The sequence below is a fragment of the Lactuca saligna genome, chromosome 3 (genome assembly GCF_052625555.1).
Source record: "Lactuca saligna cultivar CGN05327 chromosome 3, ASM5262555v1, whole genome shotgun sequence".
In the NCBI taxonomy this organism is placed as follows: Eukaryota; Viridiplantae; Streptophyta; class Magnoliopsida; order Asterales; family Asteraceae; genus Lactuca; species Lactuca saligna.
The window spans coordinates 34290505-34312926 of record NC_136419.1 but is presented as its reverse complement, the minus strand read 5'-3'; the positions used below and the strand labels follow the sequence as shown (position 1 = coordinate 34312926).

At 35.4% G+C, this 22422-nt stretch overlaps 2 protein-coding genes across 2 annotated transcripts; both read right to left on the bottom strand.

The window, feature by feature from the left end:
* Nucleotides 1–4192: 4192 nt before the first annotated feature.
* On the bottom strand, nt 4193–5656 carry PDF1 (protodermal factor 1). The gene is made up of 3 exons (XM_078983716.1): nt 5368–5656; nt 4846–5257; nt 4193–4726 (listed from the first exon to the last, which is right to left on the bottom strand). Exons 1-3 carry the CDS (start codon nt 5615–5617, stop codon nt 4393–4395), a joined length of 996 nt encoding a protein of 331 aa, XP_078839842.1. The 5' UTR covers nt 5618–5656; the 3' UTR covers nt 4193–4392.
* An 8545-nt stretch (nt 5657–14201) lies between these two features.
* On the bottom strand, nt 14202–14606 carry LOC145035344 (uncharacterized). Its single transcript, XM_078983898.1, has one exon. The coding sequence runs from the start codon at nt 14604–14606 to the stop codon at nt 14202–14204; it is 405 nt and encodes a 134-aa protein (XP_078840024.1).
* Nucleotides 14607–22422: the final 7816 nt, after the last annotated feature.

Genomic DNA, 22422 nt, shown 5'->3' with positions numbered 1-22422 from the left:
CGATGTGTTCACCGATGTTGAGGAAACCTCTTAGCAGTAATGTCCATCCCGATGAAAATCCTAGATTAGGTCCCTTGAGATAGATGTTGTTTTAGGGACGTAAAGTGAGGATAACGGGAATGAGTAATCGGGTTATTGTTGTTTGGTGAAATTAAATATAATTTATTTATTGTGGGTTGAAAACCCTATATGCTCACCAGACTCCCAAGCCTAACCCACTCAGTCTTATTTGCATTACAGGAAGTGGCGTGAGGCCATAAGATGGATGAATCATCAAGTTGTTTTGTTTAAAAGTCTGTATATATATATATATATATATATATATATATATATATATATATATATATATATATATATATGTTTGTTGAATGACTTGTAATGTTATCGTTTATGCTTTATGGTCTGTATCGGAACATGACATCCCGAGTTTTGATTATATAATGAAAATGCATCTCTTGATAAAATGCTTTGATAAATATTATTTTATCATATTTTGTTTTGGGAACAAATTCCGCAACTCTTTTAAATCAAAAGGATTTACTCTGAAATTATTTCAAAAAGCATAAATGAAATCGGTTTTTTATGGCCGTGATTTTGGGGATGTCACATGCTAGGAGATAAGGAACACGATAGAATGAGTCAAGACTTCTGAGGAAGTAAGAGGTGTAGAGTATGCAAAGTAAGATGACTCTTTGGTAGTGTGTCCACAAGTGAGAAAAAACAGGAGGTGAAACTCCTAGGTTGAGAAAAGATGGACCTGTAAGATTATGTAGATATGTATATGTTATGTAACAGTTTACTTGTGAGTAACTATTACAGTCCCGCTAGAGAATATAATGGTAAAGTGTCAAATAAATACAAAAGGTTATACATTAAAGGTGTGTGACTTCCTAATGTAAGAGATGGGTATTTATGTGAAAATACATCTTTTTAAATGTATCAGTTATGAAACAAGTAAGAAGAAGAGAGGAAGTGACAACAATTGGATTGCGAGCAGTTGAGGGCTAAAGAAGATGAATACCCATGAAATTTTCATGATCAAACATTTAGGTTATGAAAAAGGAAAAGAGATAGTTGTAAATTATGAAGTGGTAATATTGAAACTAGATAAATATGATGTGCATGTATTGAATGTGCTTATTAAAACTTATGGTGCAATGAAAACTTTTTAGATTTATGTTTATTGTCTTTGTAATTGAACTTCTACACAAGATTTGATCAATGTATTGGATACATTGTGGTAAAAAATATAGAATTTTCATGTCGTTTGATTTTTTTAAACTGCATTTTTTTTAAATCCATTGGAAAAATAAATCCCATATTTTCCCATAATAGCATTGGAAAAATATAACACTTTTTTTTTTTAAAACTAACGCAATTAGTTTTGGTCGAAAATACAATTGTTGAAATTGCATTGATAGGAAACCCTTGTGTCAAAAATGAGTTAGAATGTTTTGGTCGGAAATGCATCTGATATGTGTTGAGAATGCTTTGGTAAAAAATCCATGAAAAAGCAAAATTACCAACATTAAGATACCCACTCTCGTTTTGTTTAAGCAAAAGTGAAGAAATTTCGAACATTATATTATAATCTAAGGGATTCTAGCGATGATCAAACCTAGATAATATTTATTGATTATCCCCCCTTTATGCGATGTGTGAAAAGTGTGTCGATCCTTACGACGACATTTATTTGTCGAAAGCGTTGTTGGAAAGTTTCATAGGACTACCATTATCAAAATTAGTTTTTTCGAAATAGTATCGCTAAAGCTATTTCCTATGCAAATTCTCCCATTTTCCCAATATTGTTCATGGTCTCATGCTTATTTCACAAAGGAGCAACATACTATGACACCCAACTCTTACGTTACTACATCCGGCATCAAAATGGAAAGGACAAGTGTCTCTGCATGTATTTGGGTGTTACAATATATATATATATATATATATATATATATATATATATATATATATATATATATATATATATATATATATATATATATATATATATATATATATATATATACTAGCAGTGTATCCGCGCAAAGCGGTGGGGCGTGTAAATTCTTTCGGTGATATGTTTCCTCTACAAAAATGTTATGTTACAAAAGAAAGTATATGTCGAAGACAAAATAATCAAACTATGGTGTTATTTGGGAGATGAAGTCATCTTTTGTTCCTGGGCGGTGAGCTTTATAGTAGAGGAGGGAACAAAGAGGTATATACGATTGGAGGGATATTTGAATCAACATGCTAAATTTAAGGATATCTAAAAGAGTTCAAAATTTGAATGAATCCGTAATTTAAGGGAACCATATCAAATTGCTGAGAAATATAAGGAGATTTGATGATAAATTTTTGAATTCGAAATGTGGTTAAAATTTAATATTATTTTATTAATGATTACTTGTACTATCAGCTTCATCATTTGAACGTCTTAAAAAATATTATTATTATAATCAATCTATTTTTAGAAATAGTTAGATTTTTTTATAAGATAGTATATATATATATATATATATATATATATATATATATATATATATATATATATATATATATATATATATATATATATATATTAGTTTATAACCCGTGAAACCACGGCTACAAAATTAATTAAACTTTAATAGTTATAACAAAATTATTAATCAGTTATAATCGTTAATTTAAATAAATATGTGAAATTATATCACGTTATAATGTATTAATTTTATTTTAATTTTTATTGATTGTTATTAATTTATTGTAATTAAAAGGAAAATTTTAAAATTTGAAATAGAAAATTAATAAGTTGACAAGTAACATGCATTAATTAAGAGGTTTAATAGGATGACATATAACCAAAAGAAGATTAAAATTATTCTTTTATTAGAATAGGTATATTATATATATATATATATATATATATATATATATATATATATATATATATATATATATATATATATATATATATATATATATATATATATATGATTTGCATCGACTTCAAAAAAATTTATGAGCCACAAACACTAGAAATGTGTTGTAAAGAATATGAAGTTCAATAGCTGTTAAATTCTTCCACGAGAAAAAAAAAAAACTCTTTGAATTCTCAACTATATGTTTTATTAAATATTATAGAATTCAAAATGTAACTTTAAAAAAAAAAAAAAAAGTTTTGTAAATTATAGAATAATACGAACACTTAGTTAAAGAAAAACTCAAATCCACGTGTCACGAATTAACAGTGGCCCTTGTAATTGCCACATGCATTGTTTGACATTACATCCTTTGAGTTGTGTCGAGACCCTCGGTAATGCCTCTGAGACTGATCATAACTACTTTTTATAATAGTTTTAAATGCGAACAGTCAAACCCTCCGTCAAGTAAACAATCAAAATATATAGGAACTATTGTTAAAGACATGTTTGAATCTATGTCCATAGAAATGACATGATGATTTTTACTCATCATAAATAATTATACTACACATTTACTTCCTAACCTATTTGGTTTCGTTCCACTCTTTGGTAGCGTTTTTCACCTATCATGTATGTATGATGTATGAGTAATTAAATATTTTTTTATATTTTATTTCTACTATCCTACTATTCATATTAAATGATCACGATTGGAATAAAATATTATTAATTTTATTAAATGTATTATTAAATATCACATATTAACATTTGATAGGATATTTGATAAGATAGTAAGAAAAATAAAAATAAAATATAAAAGGATATTTAGTTTCTTCGTTATGTATTATATGAATTCTTTAATTGCATGGAGGGTTTCACCGTGGCTCCTATTATTTGTATATAATATGTTCGCATATATAATTGTAAAAATATTAATATATATTTTCGCAATACATAAAAAATTAAATTTATAAATGTGCAAATAGGACGATTTTATCACATATTTGATGAATATGCCAAAGATGTGTGTACAGTTGTACTGTTTTTTTCATTTATGGTATTTTTCGAATTAAATATTCTGAAACATATATAGATGCATTGATTTTACTGCATGCCATCTGTTGACGCGCGTAATGCTTTATTTTGTCGCTATACAAGAATAAATTTTAACAAAATAATTAGAAGAAAACTATTAAATTTAGTAAATAATATGTGAACATATCTATATTGCATAAGCAAGAGTTGCAATTTATTAAAGTAGATTAATCAAAACACTTGACATATAAATAATCCATGTAAAATATAGTATAAAAGTGAACATTAATAAATAATGAGGAACCTAAACCCCGACACATTAAATAAGAAATATAAATAAAAAAAAACTGCATAACAAGCTTCCAAACGTAAAGACACAAGATAAATTAAACCACTGAATACTAATCATGCAATTAAACTGAAAACACATAAATGCTATATATCTTAATTAGTTTCTAAGCTTCATATGACCCTCGTTCGCCAGCTTGAACACCCGAGCCTGAGCTGCGGCAGCCTTGTTGGATCCGACAGCAGCCACGAAACTGTCTTTGACATGGCTGGTTGTGTACGGAAAGTTCTTGTTGACCATGGAGTTTAGTAGGGAAGCTGTTCCTTCCCTGTAAAGTGCACCAATGCCATCTGTTCGGGTGTTTGACAGTGCTTGCACCAAGTTCAGATGTGCTCCGGTTCCGGGAAGAGTAGTAACGCCGAAGGCTGTGCCTACCGTCGTTCCCCACCACCCAAACAGACCCCAGATCACCCCTGGGTGGTTCCTCCAGAAACTGCAGTTACAGAGAAAAGTTAATTAAACATGCATGCATTGTTTATTTTTTTTCTCTTCAAGAAAAATTTGTGAAAACGTATGCATGTTAGTCAAATCAAAGTGGAAGTAGTCACTTACTCGCATGTACCACCAATGGGGGGTGAATTCGGGTCGAATGGAGGTGATGGATATGGCAAACCAGGAGTGGTGGGTGGAAGTACGGTTGGTGGCGTTCCGCTGCCACCACTACCACCAGGACCACCGCTGCCGCCATTACCACCATTACCACCGTTGCCACCACTACCGCCACCACTGGGTGGTGGGCTGTAGTGATATGTCGGAGTAGCTGGAGAAGGGTTGTGATGGGGAGGTGAAGGGTCGACATGCTTTGGTGGTGAGTGATGAGGTGTAGGGTTTCCGCAGTTCTTGGGAGGGGTTCCTCCATGTCCATGGTGGCCACCACTACTACCACTACCATGAGACGGTGTATGATGAGCCGGTGGTGTGTTTCCTCCTGAGCCATGAGTAGGAGGTGGACTATTAGAGTAACCTGCATAACAACAAACAATTTCGAATTGAAGTGTTAGATGAATATATAAACCTCTTACGCATATATATTATATTGTACGTATAGATATGGTGGTGTAGGGAGGTATGTACCTATGGGTGGAGAAGGGTCGACAATGGGAGGAGTGGGGACAACTGGTGGAGAAGGATCGACAATGGGAGGACTGGGGATCACAACTGGTGGAGATGCAACAACACCAGGGTATGGAGGGAAATAGAAAAAGTTCTTTTCATCTTGAAAGGTTGCAGAAAAGGCAGGAAAAACCAAGTTCTGGGAAAGCAAAGCTGCAACAAGACCCCAAACAAGCAAACAAGTGCTTTGGGTTCCTCTTGTTCTCTTCATGATTCTTGAAAAGAGAGATAAGTACTGAGGTAAATAGGTTTTTCGTTGATATATATAAAAGATGGAGTTATGGATGGGTGAGAATAGGTAGGTGATGTTTTGCAGTATGCATTTAAGACCACATTCATTGCTCCCCATTTTCTTCCTGTAATCCAACTAATGCCTTTTCCTTCTCTCTCGATCGTAACAAATTCTTTCACTTACCGGTGGGTGATTCTTCTCACTTGTAAGGTTTCTTTTAGATATTACATCAACATTATGTATTATCTAATTAGATTGTTTTAATATACATCAACATTATGTATTATAAGCTTGTTTAATAAAATTTTAATCGCTTAAAATTTATTTATTAGTGGAATCTTTAGTCAACTAATATCAATATCATTTAATAAATATTCAACACAATATAGAGATTGGGAGTTGAACATTTTTTTAGATTTCTCAAATCAAAATCAAGCACACATGCTGATTAGGCTAGTTGGATCCAATTGCATGACAAGGGTATATATCCGATTGCATGACAATTATCAGACACGTACTAAGGGTTAAATAACGGTGACTAATTAATTTCGCCTTTTGTCACGTCCTCGTATGGAGTAAATATTTGTTTCCTAGTATTTGAATCGTATCGAAATTACAGTACTTTTTAACTCTCGATTTTTGTTGTTTGCAATATATAGTTGGGAACTATTACAATATGTATATATATGTATTTATAAATGGAAATGCTACGGATACACTTTATGTGGTAGAAGTGTTGAGATCCATTTGTGTATATATCATCACATATTTAGGTATATTGGTGGAGGAATGATGGGCCATATTATACTATACATTTATCATCAAGACTAAAGAGCGTAGTGGTTAATTACCCAATATATGTGTAGGAGTGATCGAAGAGGAGAAATAGCAATGAACATTTAATTCGACTAGTACACCAAAAGAAGAAATAGTTTGTACATCATCATTGATAACGAGAAGAGGAGAGTGGCACACAATCAATCGAAGAAGAGGGATCAAAGAGGATAAGAAGGCTTGTGCACATTGTAGGCTGAATCGATCAGTCGTAAAGTAAAGCGATGTCGTTGTATAAGAGCAATCCAAGCCCGAAGATGTGCACCAACAAAGAAAATATGAACTATGAAGTACAAAGGATGTATAAAGTGTTGATAGGATAAGCTTCAACCATTAGTATGTTAATGAGTATCGAGTCACTTATGGAGGATGATGGGTATTTTGTGTTCTCTTTATTTTATATAGCTACTACAGATAATATAATATTTAGTGGCAAATAAAAAGTTTCATAAAATAACAAAAAAGTGTTACTAGATAATTAGCAGCATTAAAAGTGTTGCCACTAAAACATTAAAAAGTGTTGCTAGATAATTAGCAGCATTAAAAGTGTTAGATACTTTTGGTTTTATCGCCGCAATATTTTTGGGTTTTAAAAGCATATTTTTTATGCTATTATAGATTTTTATTTGGTTTTATTGATTTTTTTTTTGCAACTAGATACTTGCTAAAAATAAATGTATTTTCCATTCTTTTAATTTATTTAATAGGAATATAAAATAATGAAAAAAAACCATAACAATAATATTGGAAAACACAATATCATTATTTAAAATAAAAATCAACTTGTCTAACAACAATATTCACTACAAGAATAATAGGCTATCGCGACGACACGTATCCTGACGACAAAAGTCGTCGCTAAAAGGTGGGTTCTGCCGACGACACGTTGTCGACAAAACGTTTCACTACTTTGACCAGATCCATTTGACTTTAAAAGGTATCCCGACGACAAGTCGTTGGGACAACGTAGGCGCGAAAGACAAAAATTTTCGCGGTCATCTGCCGACGACAAGTCGTTGGTATAGGGTACGACAAGTTGAATTTTTATTTATTTTTATTCGATTTTGTAGAAAACCGAAACGACATAGTTTTCTGAAACTCTATACCGACGACAAGTCGTCGATATAGGGTAAGAATCCAACGTGGCGATCCGTGTGAAAATTTTAATTTCTTTTAACAAAAACAAAAGAAAAAACGACGTCGTTATTTGAACCCTATACGGACGACATGTCGTCGGCATAAGATTTTACCCTTACAGAAGAAGGTATCAATGCATCGTTCATTGTTCAGTTGCAGTGAATGATACACTCTTTCTCTCTCAGGCTGATCGGCGATTTTGCATCATCTTCATCGGCAACGAGATATAGGTAAATATTTGGCCCTTGTTTTCTTGATTGTTTATGATTACTTAAGTTTTTAACTCCAAATTTGGGGGGGGGGGGGGGGGGGGGTTATCTGTTGCTGGCCGTGAACCACCCTCCACCCTTCACCAGTTCACCACTGTCTTTCCTTCACCACTATTGTCGACTACCTCACTCCTTCCATCTTATCTTTTTTGCTACAACATATAAGGTTGTGGGTTTTTTGATTTTTGGGGGTTTTCTTTTGTTTTCTTATTTTCTGTTTTTCCAGTGCCCACCAGCCACTACCGGAAGACCACCATCAGATCCGACCATCACATGAAGAACATAACAAATCTGTGAAAAATATTTATAAAAAAAAATCTTATACTGACGACATGTCGTCGGTATAGGTTTATCTGTAAAAATTGTTGGAAACTTTTCGCGACGACATGTCATCGGTATAGATTTATAATAAAACTTTTTTTTTTTACCTCGAAAATCTTTCCCAACGATCCCTTATAGACGACAAGTCGTCAGCATACGTGCATTTGTACCAACGATATCTATACCGACGATATTTTTGACTTTTACCGACGGAGCTATACCGACGACTTTGTAGGGTCGACAAGTCGTCGGTATAGGTCTTACCGATGACATGTCGTCATCATAGGTGTTGAAAAAGTCATTGGTATAAACCTTGTTCGTTGTAGTGATTCTCAATATTTAAAACATAAATGCATTCAAAGTTGTTAATAACTCTAAATATTGTACTAGTAGCACTCAAAACATAAAAATAACAAACTAAGTAGTTGTTGCAGGAAGAATTATGAAACTTAATTACTTAATTCCAGATGAGCTTTATATAATTTCTCATTGTATTGATTCAACTTACGAACAATTTTCTATCATATAAAACATGTAAAAATTAACATAACACATAAAAAGAATAAATCACTTAGTTACCATAGTTAAAAGTAATTATCGTTTGTTATTATGACTTTAACATTATAATCTTTGATTTTCAGATGAGGAACCATATAAAACTTTAGGAACCAAACACTTTTCAAGTCAATATTTGTTAAGAATAGATGATATGGAAGGTACATTACAAGGAAAATAAAATAGTAACTTAAGACATCATAATGTAGTTCTCATTAAAGCAATGCATTATCAGGTCCATACAATGAGTAAACACTCATTATATATATATATATATATATATATATATATATATATATATATATATATATATATATATATATATATATATATATATATATATATACCAATATTTGGATACAGATTGTGACAAGACAATAATTAAAAGAATCATTTTTTATGTGTTACAATGTTAATAAAACAACTTTAAAGACAAACATATGAGCACTATAAATATTTTAAAGACATAAACATATGAGCACTATAAATGTTTTATTATATGTAAAAAAACATCCAATAACAAAACAATTATAGAATTGTTATAACATATGATTAAATCACAAGATAAGTTATAGAGTAATAAAAAACATGAGAGTGGAGAGAACTTTTATTTTCATACTTGTGATGAAGTCATCAAGTTTCTAATACATATGACTCACTATTTATACTATCAAAATAATATGAAAGATGAGTTATAATATGAACACACATTATGATGATGCATTATTGCATTCATAAAACACATTGAAATGGTTGTTACTAATGCTGAATAATAATGAGAAGTTATTGGAGAAATGAGAATCCAATGGTCATTCACAAACTAATATTTCATAATACTCTCCCTTGAATGACGATTGTATCATGCCTCATTAAAACCTTAATTGGTAAATCTCATGGGAAAAAACTCTTTATTAAGGAAAAAGAGTACATAGTTAATAATAGATATTGGGAACACTTGCCTCGTTAAAAACCTTGCTAAGAAACCTCAGTGGGAAAAACATAGCTAACGAAAAGAATACAATATGTTTCTAACTCCCCCTGATCATCACATCACTTGATTTCCTTAAAGTATCACATTCCAATGTTTCGTACCATGTTTTTAAATTTGGATGTAGGAAGCACTTCAGTGAACAAATCTGCCAAGTTGTTGATTGAATTTTCTGGATGTTGATACCATGCTATTTTTGAAGATCATGAGTAAAAAAAAAACTTTGGTGATATATGTTTGGTTCTATCTCCTTTGATAAACCCTTCCTTGAATTGGGCTATACAAGCCGCATTATCTTCATATAGTATGGCTGGAACGTCCCTTTTAGAACTTAGACCACAATTTCACGAATGTGATGAGTTAAATTTCTTAACCAAATATATTCACGGCTTGCCTCATAATTGCTATAATCCCTACATGGTTAGAAGAAGCAACAACTAAAGTTTTTTTTAATAGAACGCCAAGAAATTGCGGTACCTCCACAAGTGAATAAATAACCTGTTTGGGATCAAGCTTTGTGTGGATCAGACAAATATCTAACATCTGCATAACCAATTAACTCTGCATTTGATGAATTTGAATAGTATAAGCCCATATCTATAGTACCTCGAAGATATCAAAGAATGTGTTTGACTCTATTCCAGTGTCTTCTTATTGGGCAACAACTGTATATTGCTAATAAGTTTACAACAAAAGATATATCAAGTCTCATATTATTAGCAAGATACATTAGTGCACCAACAACACTAAGATATGGTAATTCGGGACCAAGAAGTTTTTCATGTTTTTAACAAGGCTGAAATTGGTCCTTTTGGCATCTAAATGCCTTACTACCATTGGGTTACTCAATGGATATGAGTTATCCATATAAAACCATTTAACCACCTTTTATAAATAATTGGATTGATATACAAAAACTCCATTTTTGGTGTGTTATATGTGAAGACCCAAACAAAAAATTGTTTTACCAAGATCATTTATTTCAAAGTTTTCTTTCAAAAAAGAAGTGGCATTTTCCAATTCTCCAGGAGTCTGTAACGTCCCAAAAATATAATAAAAAGTTTTCATTTTTAGTTTAAGTAAAACAATATTCCAATCATCAACCATACATCCCAAATAAAACAAATGTATCAAATATCATAAAATCAGGGTGTAATATCAAATGCGGAATCCACGTGGTGTGTGCAATTCACTTATCCCAAGCTCTTCTCCTTGGAACCGTGCAACGCCCTGTTCCAAATCGCTTTCCTAATTCGGGACTATGGCCTAAAGATAGGTTATACTAAGGCTTAGGGCCTTTGGAAAAGATAGTTCTAGACCTATTTAGGTACGGATAATGTAATTGAGGTGATCCAGGAGTTTGGGTTGTATCTTGGAGCCAAGGGGTATATTGGTAAAGTGGTAGTTCGAGCTCTTTATGAATTTTGAATTTTCGTTCGAAAGGTTTTGAGGTGAGGAGATGTTGATAGTTGTGTAGAGATTCTCAACACCTTTTTGTGGATATAAAGAACGTCAAAAACAGAGTTAAAACGAAGTAGTTATGGTCGTTTGAAGTTGGAGTAGTTCGGGTGAGTGATCGTTGACTTGTCGACCAAGCTCATTTAAGGCTCACGTTGTGAGCATGAAGTGCTCACGATGTGAGGAGCACCTGATACATCAAAACCCTAATTTTCGGGTATTTATGTAACGACCGTCACTTGAGGTAATAATTATTAAATATTTCTTAATTAATTGTTGGGCTAAGTGTTAATAGAAGGACAAATTGAGTGGACCTTTAGTGAGTAGCTGAAGACTTGGGCTGCCCATAAGACATACGTTGGGCGTAGCCTTGGGGTACGTGGGGTGTAGAGAAGCATTGTATGTGGGGGACGCATGCACGTACGCGCAGCATACCAAGGAATACGCGCAGTGTACGTGAGCAGATTCCAAGCCCTAATTTTTAGGGTTTAAGCCATATAAATACCACATTATGACTTAAACCCTAGCCTCCTTACCAGCCCCTCATCCTCAGAAACCCTAGATAGCCTCCCTTTCTCATTCTTGTGTGTGTTTTGGCCTTGTGAAGCTTGTTTGGATCTTAGAAGCTTGAAAGAAGGAATAAGAAGCTAGTGAAGATGAACTTGAGTATCTTGATCTCATAGATCCAGGATAACACCAGCTTTTGGGACTTACCGGAGGTATAAAGCTTTCAACTTTCTTTTTGAATACTTAGATCTAGTTTAGTGTTGTTATTGGGTCTTTTTAGTTTCAAGAATGGACCTTTATGACTCAAGTTCGTTTCTAGGCCAAGAGGTGCCACTCTCAGTGATATTCATGTCCCATAAGCAGTAAAGTCTTGATCTTTAAGGTGCTTTTATGACCATGCATGATTTTGGAGTCATTTCCATGAATTTAGTTGCTATATTCCAAGTTTGGTCTCACTTGGTGGGTTGCAAGCCACCAAGTAATCAACTTTATGAGTTAAGACAGGTTATTGGACTCATATCTGTAATATGGACTTAGTGTCTTAAGGGATTAAGTAGTTTTGAAGAAAAAGGCTTAACAAAGTAGTACATTGGGCATACACACTAGTACACACAGCGTACAAGCCATGCAAGCTATACGGATAGCGTATAGAGGAGTACGCTCAACATACTATTAGATTTTGGGCTTTGCGACATTTGGGCCTCGGTTTAGACCATCTTTGGGCTTAGCAGATGTTAGGCTGAAATGGTCCATCAGAAGTAAGATAATGGACCAAGGACATGTTTGGGCTTAAGGGAAGGCCCATTTGAGGAGTCGGGCCCAATTTAGAAAATTGGGCCATTAGTGAGTTTGGAAAGATTAGAAGGAATTGGGCCTAGGTTATGGTCCAAATTAGATCAGGGGTAAAATGGTTATTTTACCCTTAAAAGGATTCTCATTTTTTGACTAAGTGTTTATTGTGATAATGATATTCGGGGAGTCGTTGGAGCAGCCATAAGAGATTCCCTCACACGAGTTTTCAGCAGCCAGCTTGAGAGGTGAGTTTTCCTCCGGTAGGAATGGGTCTAAGGCACCAATGTCGGCCCGTTTATGTATGTTAGCTTATACCAGACTTGGGTCCGATGTTGGGGCTAGCCCAATGTAGCTTATATGTTTCTGGAATTTGGTTCGATGACGGAGCAAGCCCGAGGAATATTTGTATGCTTGGTGTCTTCGTGATTCTTGCATGTGTTTGTTATGTGTTCCGGACTTCGGTCTGATGCCGAGGAAATCCCGAGGAATGTTTATATGTTTATGTTATGTGTTTATGTTATATGCTTGATGATATGTTATATGTATACCGGACTTCGGTCTGTTTCCGAGCAGGCCAGATGTCGGGCGGGGCCCGATATCATATTCGTCTGATGTCGGGTGGGGCCCGATGTAGTGGGCAAGGCCCAATGTATGTTATTATGTGATTATGTGTATGGTATGTGGTAGTTTGGTGAGACTCACTAAGCTTCGTGCTTATAGTTTTCAGTTTTGGTTTCAGGTACTTCCGCTAGTAAGGGGAAGAGTTCGGGATAACTATTTCCCAATGTATGTTATTATGTGATTAGAAATGTTGCATAAAACCAATTAGCATCTCTAGTGGTGGATTTGAAGGGCCCACACATGTCTGTGTGTATGAGATCCAACAATCCTTCATCTCTTTCACAATATCCAGTGAAATGTGATTTTGTCATCTTGCCCAAAAGACAAGATCCACATCCATCATTTGGAATTAGGCCAAATGATTCCAAGACTCCAACCTTTTGGAGTTGGGCGATGTGTTTTTTGTTAATGTGCCCAAGACGACAATGTCACAAGCATTCCTTGTCTAATCCATTAGACGAATCAATGTGAAATACATTAATGCCTAAGATATCAACACAAGTCGCAGTTTCATACACACCATTACATGGTAAAGCTTCAAATATAGAAACACCATTTTTATAAACTAGAATTGAACCATTTAAATCATCAAAAGAGTAGTGAAAACCTTGTCTACACAGTACATGAAATGAAATAATGTTTTGTGTCATTTTTGACGAGTAACAAAAATCAATTAAACTTATCCTAACATCACTACTAAGTACAAGTTGATAAGTCCCAATCTTAGTAACAGGAGAAGATCACATATTTCCCATGATTAGATTCATCGTTGCATGATCCACCTCCTCACTTTCTTTCAACCCTAACAAATCAGAAAAAATGTGAAAATCACATCCTGTATCAAGGACCCAAGAATGAGTAGATGATGATTTGTTAGTTTGAATAGTGTATATAACTGCTGAGGATGGCTTCACCTTTCCATCCTTGATGTCTTGCAAGTATTTGGGGAACTCCTCTTCCAATGAACCTTGTCATTGCAATAGTAACAAGTGACCTCTTTGGGGTGACTAACAACTGGAATGTCTAATTTGGGCTTCGCCTTTGGCCCATTTCTTGATGACCTAGCTTGTGCCTTGTTCTTTTATCTGCCTTTAGGAACAACATTCCTTTTCTTTCCTTTGCCTTTATGAATGGTGAGAATGGGAACATTAGTAGGAGGGGTCGAATTCTTCCCCTTTAATCCTGACTCAGTTGTCTGTAGCAAGTTGTGGAGTTGGTCCAATGTAGTTTCTGCGTTGTTCAAATGATAAGCTAATATAAAATGATCATAACAACTTGGCAAGTAGTTTAAGACAATGTCAATGGCCAACTCCTCGTCAAATTCCACATTGATCTTAACCAGGCGCTCCAAATATCTTTGCATTCTATGCACGTGGTTGCAGATATACTCTCCCTCTTTCATCTTGCAAGACATGAAGGACTTGAACACTTCAAATTTATCTTGACGAGCTCTCTTGTGGTACTTTTCCACAAGGTCATTGTTCATCTCAAATGGTTAATAGTCCTCATAGAACCTTTTTAATTCAGGAGTCATTGTGGCGACCATGATGCAAGCAACTTTTGTCACACTGTTGTAGTGTTTTCTGTAGGAGGCTAATTGTTCAAGTGTAGCAGTGGCTCCATCAACTTCAATGAGTTTTTCTTCAAGGACATATTCTTTTCCCTCGAATCGAAGAGCCATTCTGATGTTGTGCATCCAATCATTATAGTTGGATACGATGGAGAGTAGGGAAAACCCCAAGTGGTGGGTAGAAGATGATGGATCAGAAGCATCAACAGGAGTAGACATCTATAGAGAAAGAAGGTAAGTTTAATTAGATGACAATTATCCTTGATATTTAACCCATAATAAATGATTAAGGCTAGGACCCAAAATCTCAATTCATAAATAAGAAGAGGGATGTCGTAATCTTATTGCGAATTTATGAAGGTCAGTAAAAGCAATTCACAAATTTTAAACTATGAAATTCCTAGACCTTTTGAGATTCGTTGAATCTATCAATGACATCTTTAATCTCAAATTATGCTCTACTATTTGTGACTGTGATACCGAGGATCAGAAACAAGATGTGAATAACCATACAAATATGTTTGACACTCTCAATTTCATTTATCATCTCATTTTAATGTGTCGCTTAACCACACATGCTCCATTAATAAATGATAATTTCCGAGATTCCCATTACTACTCTTTATAGTCACTATTAGTGTGTCGGTTAACCACATGCGCGCAACTAACTACTATAAAGTATAATGTGAAATTTTATGGATTAACATACTTTTCACATTACACTTTTAATGAAGTTAATGTCCTATCAGATCTGTTCTGCTAATGACCCTCCACCAAACAAGGAAATGGTGGGTGAGAGTGAACACCTAGTTAACTACCATTTTATAGGCAGTTTCCTTATACCCCTTTATAGTTCAACTTCGTGAATGAAGATACTAGAGATCTGGCTGACTTAGTCTAATACATATAGTAATTAACTTTTAATATTATATATGTAATGTGTATTTTAAAACTTTTTCAAAAAATTGAAGTTTAATTACAAATTCGGAATAAATAAAAAATTAATTCACTTTAAATTAAACCAATAAGGATTCAACAATTTATTTAACATTTAAATAATTAATCAAATAAATTTTAATCCTAATCCAATACCCTCTAATTTCAAAAATATGGGTTTGGAATTTACCAAATTTATAATTATCCAATTTAAGGCATTTAAAACTAATAATTATCAAAACAAGGAAACCTTACCTAAACCCTAGCAGTTTTCGAAAAACAAGGACACTAGGGTTTTTGAAATCCTTGCCCAAATCAAAAATCACCAAAAAAGGGTTTTTAATCTTATTCAACTGTGTGCAAGATCACATAGAACATACGCGTTGATACCATTGAATGTTATGGCCACCCTGTAATCTTACAACACTTCTATCATTGTCTGCCAATGTAGTGAATGCTATAGTCACCCCGTAGTTTTACAGCACTTCTACTGTTACTTGCCAATCTAGTGAATACTATAGCCACGTCATAGTCTTACATCACTTCCATGATAGCAATGGACCAAACCCATGGCCTTGCCACCATCTACCATATCACACCATAATCAATTAGGAGTCAAGACTTTATCCGACCACACTTTAGTCAGGTGTGTGGGTTATGCTTCGAACCCTAAAGCCTTAATCAGACAATAATAGGTAAAGAGGCTCTAACACACCCTCAACTTGAACCTAATTACATATCCGCCATGCACCACTGTTGATACGCAAGGTAACCCGAACCCTCATTCCTTGACCAAACCTTAGTCCATACTACGATCATAACTGGTTCTCATCTTTTCGAGGGTATGGAAGTTCTCCTCGTCACATGTCTGAAATCATTCTCATTAATCGAAACGGTTCTCCCCCACTTGGATTCAACTACGTTGTAACATCCAAAATATGGTCCCAAAAATTTTGTTTTTAATAATAAATAAAACAGTGATTTCAATAGTATCCAATCATCTCAAATAAAAACCAATGTATCAATTGTCATAAATCAAAGTACATCATGTGCAGAATCCCAATGGTGTGTGCGATGCAGTCATCTCGAGCTAAAACATCCCAAAAATCATGACCAAAAATATCATTTTTAATTATTAAATAAAACCATAGTTTTCAAAATCATCACATCATCATTAACGGTATATTAATAAAAAAACATCTATCAAATATATTAGAGTAAACATCCCAGGCTAAAACATCATAGTGTGTGCAATGCAGTCATCCCGAGCTCTTCCCTTTGCTACCGGAAGTACCTGAAACCAAAATTGAAAAATGTAAGCACAAAGCTTAGTGAGTCACCCTAAACTACCACATACCATACACATAACATGCAACTAGGAGATATGGGCCCTGCCCACACTCAAGGAGACACGGGCCTCACCTACACTCGGCTAATGGGCCATGCCATATACAATACAGGCCCTGCCCACACTTAGTGAGATATGGGCCTCGCCCACACTCAGCTATCTAGGAGATACGTTCCCCGCCAACACTCGACTAACTAGGAGATTCGGGCCCTGCCCACACTCAGCTAATAGTGAGATTCAGGCCCCGCCCACACTTAGCTAACTAAGAAACACATACAAGTATCACACAGACAACAAGTATAACCAAATCTACCAATCCATTCATATCCATACTCATATAATGCTAAGATACGAGCCTGCCCACACTTAGCTACTAATCTGCACACATAACATACACGGTCCGGTATTGGTGCCTTCGACCCGTTCAAACCAGGAGGAAACTCACCTCGCAAAGCTGAATGCAAAATCTCATGGTAAGAAATCTCTAGCGGCTGCCCTGACGACTCCCCGAGCTATTAGTACATAATAACATTTAGTTAAAACCCAATATTCTTCTAAGGGTAAAATGACCATTTACTCCTGATCTAATCTAGTCCATGACCTAGGCCTAAATCCATAACACAAAAGGCCCAAATCTTTATAGCCTTTCCAAGCCCACTAGTGGCCCACCAATGGCCCAATTTGCTAAATTGGACCTAACTCCTCAAATGGGCCTTCCCTTAAGCCTAAACATATTCTTAGCCCAATATAACTAATTTCTATTGGCCCACTATATCCCAAAATAGCAAAGTCTAAGGAATGGCCCAAACCGAGGCCCAAATGATGCATAGCCCAAATCTAGTGAGTACGTGGGGCGTACTCCTCTATACGCTAAGCATACAGGCTGCATGGCTTGTACGTTGGGCGTACTGGCTTGTACGCCCAACGTACTACCCTGTTAAGGCATAATATCCAAAAATAGATTAACCCCTTAAGACCTAAGGCTCCAAACATAGATCTGAGTCTCATAAAGTGTCTTAACCACTAAATTTGATTACTTGGTGGCTTACAAACCCCCAAATGGATCCAAACTTGAAATATGGAAACCTACTTCCATATAAATGACTAATTCTCATGCATGGCCACATGAAGACCTTCAAGATGGTAACTTTTTTGTCTTTGGGACTCAAATAGCACTATGGGTGGCAACCCAAAGCCTAGAAACGGATTTGGAACCATAAAACTCCATTCTTGGGACCAAAAAGGTCCAAAACCCCATTACAAGAGATCTAAACATTTATGAGGAAAGTTTTTAGCTTTTTACCTCAAATGAGTGCTAAATGATGGTGATGTCTTAGATCCTCAAGCTCAAGCTACACAGGTTCTTCTTCACCTGTGTTTATATGCTTTTGGACTAATGTCCGATGTCGGGCTTCGCCCGACATCTTCTCTTCTGTATCTTCACGAGCCGGACAGAGTTCATCTAATTTGGGAATTGTCCATGATAAAGTCGAAAGTTAAGATTCTAAAGAAAACATAGAGAAACAAAAAAACTAAAACCTTAGCCTCTGTCACAAAATCTTTGGATGGAGAAAGATCATGGCCAAGAGAAGGAACATTGAGAAAGAAATGTATCTTCTTCGAGTCATGATCAATTAGGGAACTTATCAAAACCAAGTAAGGCCTTGAAGTTTGTATCTTAAGAACATCATGAGAATACCAAAAAGTTTGAAGATTGTAAATGCTTGCTATCTTGGATAGTACAAGATATCTACCTTCAGACTCATTTAGATGATGAATCCAAAACAAGATACACCAAGTAAGTGACATAACTTGGGCATAAGAAAGCCGATGTCTTCAAAAAACTTTGAATTCAGAGGAGGAAAAGGGAATGAAAAACCAATATCAAAGGAAATTCATAAAAATGGTTCCAAGTAGGGGAAATATAATCTGATCTCAACAATGATTTAGGAACCCTAACATGATGTACAGAGGAAATTTATCTGATGATCAAAGTAACTCAACATTGGTATTAGAGAAGGTGCTAATCTCACTTTCATCTTAGGGAAACATTCCCAAATCAATGAAGTCCTCAATAAACAGGAGCCTTGGACCTAGTATGCTTCTTGTCCATAATAAAGTCAATAGGAAGCAAAATGAGGTAATAGCCTGAAAGAAATAAAGAAAGAACCCTTCTGACTATGGCTGAATGAAAAAGATCAACTCAAATTTATAATAGGTTTGTTACAATAATCTAGGTCATTCAAAAAATTTAGTTTCATATAGGATAGGGTCAATTATGGAGAAACGTGCCACGTAACATCACTATCTGTAGAATGAATTTTGAACTGAGAAATCTTCACCTCCATGGATCCTGGATTGAAGATTTTTTGGGGGAAATTGTTATGAGTACAAAAATTACTTCTAATTTTTAAACATCTTGATTTATGTTAATATCCCAGGTAAGTCCAAGATCTTGGATTTAGCCAATATATTAGGACTAACTTTATTTTCTTATAATATATTATGTATGTATCCGTGGATTGACTAGAAAGGGATAGACCATGTGAAAAACATGTGGTCCAAAGCCTTGTGAAAGGGATAGATTAGGTGAAAAACTATGTACATAAAGCCTAGTTGATCATCATTCATTGACACATTCTCACTTCTACTCTCACTTTCATTCTCTTAACACTTAAGCTCTCTTACACTTACATCACGATCAACTAGCACTTGTAATTTCATTTTGATTAATATAAGTTCTAAGGCAGATGATTTCATTACCTCCCGATAAAATATTATGCCAGAGATCCAAAATGATAAAAGGCTTTCATTATACATCATTGTGTTTTTACACTTGTTTTTACTTATTTACCTTTTTTTTTATCGATTGCAATATTTTCTCATAATTACATGATTGTTTATCTAATTTTATAGTTAAAACTACGAAAATATTTTATGCTATCTTGGTACCTTTTGAGTATCTTAAGATTAATTGTATAAATTCATTCATTTATGATTTTAATATAAGATAATGGATTGATTCTTATTCAAAAGACAATTACATAGGAATAAATAAAGTATAGCTAAACCCTAAAGGGCTTAGGCCTAAACCCTAATCACTAACATTGTAACATCCGGATTCCCAGGTATATTATTTATTCATTTATTTTGGAATTTATAGAGGGACTCGGCGAGTTGGTGCTTGGACACGCCGAGTAGGGTCGCGGATTCTCATCCGGGTTCATGACCGGACTCCGCGAGTCCATGAGTGGACTCGGTGAGTCCATGCTGTTTAATGAAGCCCTAATTTCCCGGGTTTGGAACCTATTTAAAGGCCCTTAGGGCCGTCATTTGCGGCTACCAAACCCCAGAGAGAGACCCTAAGAGATCTAGAGCATTTGTGAGGGAGGAGAGGCCACTTTTGATCATTTTGTTGGTGTGATTGCAAAAAGGAGGTGACCAAGGCAAGAGGAGGCAGAAGTAGGAGTGGATTTGGTGATTTCACAGTTCAGAGACTTCATCTTGAGGTATTTATTCAGACATTCTTCAGTTTTGGTGTTGATTCTTAGAGTTAGGGTTTTCTAACCCCCTTTAGAGAATGGATATGTCGAGCAATTGGTCCCTTCTCGAGTTTATGCTTTGGATCTGGACTCAAAGAGGTCCATAGACCTTAACCCTTGGAGCTTTATGGGTTATTTTGGGAGCCATGATCTTAGGAGTTTATTTTTGGGGCTAAATCACCAAGTAGGACCATCTAGATGTTATATGAGTGTCAAGGTCTGAACTTTACGTGATTATCATGCTTGGGAAGGTTAGATCTATAGATTTAAGAAACAGATCTGACCTTAGGAGGTCAATGGAGTTTTTGCATGGCATGAACTTGCCGAGTCCAAAGATCAAACTCGACGAGTAGGGTTAGGGTTTCCCGTAAATCACTCAGCGAGTAGACTCACCGAGTTGAGGGAATAACTCAGTAAGTCAGAGAGGGATTTGAGGACTGGAGTTCAAGATGGAACTCGTCGAGTTGATCTTGAGACTCGGCGAGTTGAGTCGGGGTAGCCCCGCGATTTATGCCAGGTGTGACTCGTCAAGCAAGGGGAGGGAATCGACATGCCAAGCGAGACTAGGGGGTTAGTGGACACGTGTAGACTCGCCGAGTTGCCCAAGTGTACTCGACGAGTCGGGTCAAAGTTTGACCGTTGACTTTGGTTGACTTTTAGGGTTTGGTCAACAATAGGTTCCTTTGAGCCAAATGAGGGGTAAAATGGTCTTTTACCCTTATGAGGGTGCCTAGAAAGGGTTGAGTCTAGTCTTGAGAGTTATATTTATGAGAATATTACTTTATGTGATTAGGTGGAGGCTAGATCATATTTCTACCGAGTCAGAGATTTACCGAGACATCTGAGGTGAGTCTTCTCACTATACTTTACCTTGAGTGGCAATTAGAGTCATGTGACAGAGTTACTGTATGCTATTATGTGATGTGTTGCACTGCATTATTTCTATGTGATTTATGCCATGAGTATATCAGAGTTAGAAGCGAAAGGTTCACAGAGCTAGGATCAGAGAGTCCACAGAGTTAGGGCCCACGGGCCCACAGAGTTATAGCCTCGAGTGGCTAGTATGTGTTATGTATGGTATTTTGGGGAACTCACTAAGCTTTATGCTTACAGTGTTATGTGTTATGTGTTTCAGGTACCAGTGATGATTGCGGGAAGGCGCTGACATGATTTGTACACACGCATGGGATTTATGTATTTTGATCTTAGGAAATATTTTGTGAAACAAAGATATGTTACAATGGGATTTTATTAATAATTGTGTTTGGCAAATGTGTTTAAAAATGCGAAAATTTGTTTTAAATTTTATGGTGTTACAAACATCCCCCCTCCCCTACAGTTTGATCGAGAGGGGATGATTAAATAGGGGAAAAAACATAAAAGCTAGATGAAGATAGTGGCAGCGGCGGTGGTATGTCTTTGACGACGGCGACTAACATCAACTACTTGTCGGAGAAGAAGAAAGAAGAAGCAGTAGCTAGAGACGAATCTGTTGTAGAAGAAGAGAAGGGTGACAACAACGACGATCATGCACCAATCAATAGTGGAGTCTAGAGAAAGATAGCGAGAAAGAAAAAGGGCTCGTGTTGTGGCAGACGGAGCCAATTTCAGTGAGATCGGCGACTATAATGTTGCTAGGGAAAGAGATGAGTACATATAGAGGTTGCACTGAGCGAAGAAACAGCAACAACAACATCAAAAGGGCCCGAATTAGAAAAGAGATCTAAAGAAGATGTCAACTGTGGAGGAGAGGAGACAGAAGTATACGATGCAGTAGAAGAAGCCGATGAAAGAGTTGGTTTAGTGTTGGCGGCTATTTTATTATTTAGGTGTAAAAGAGAAGAAAGAGAAAAAATATCAAACATAATAAAGACACCTCCGACGACTATCAGAGAAGGTCGTTGGA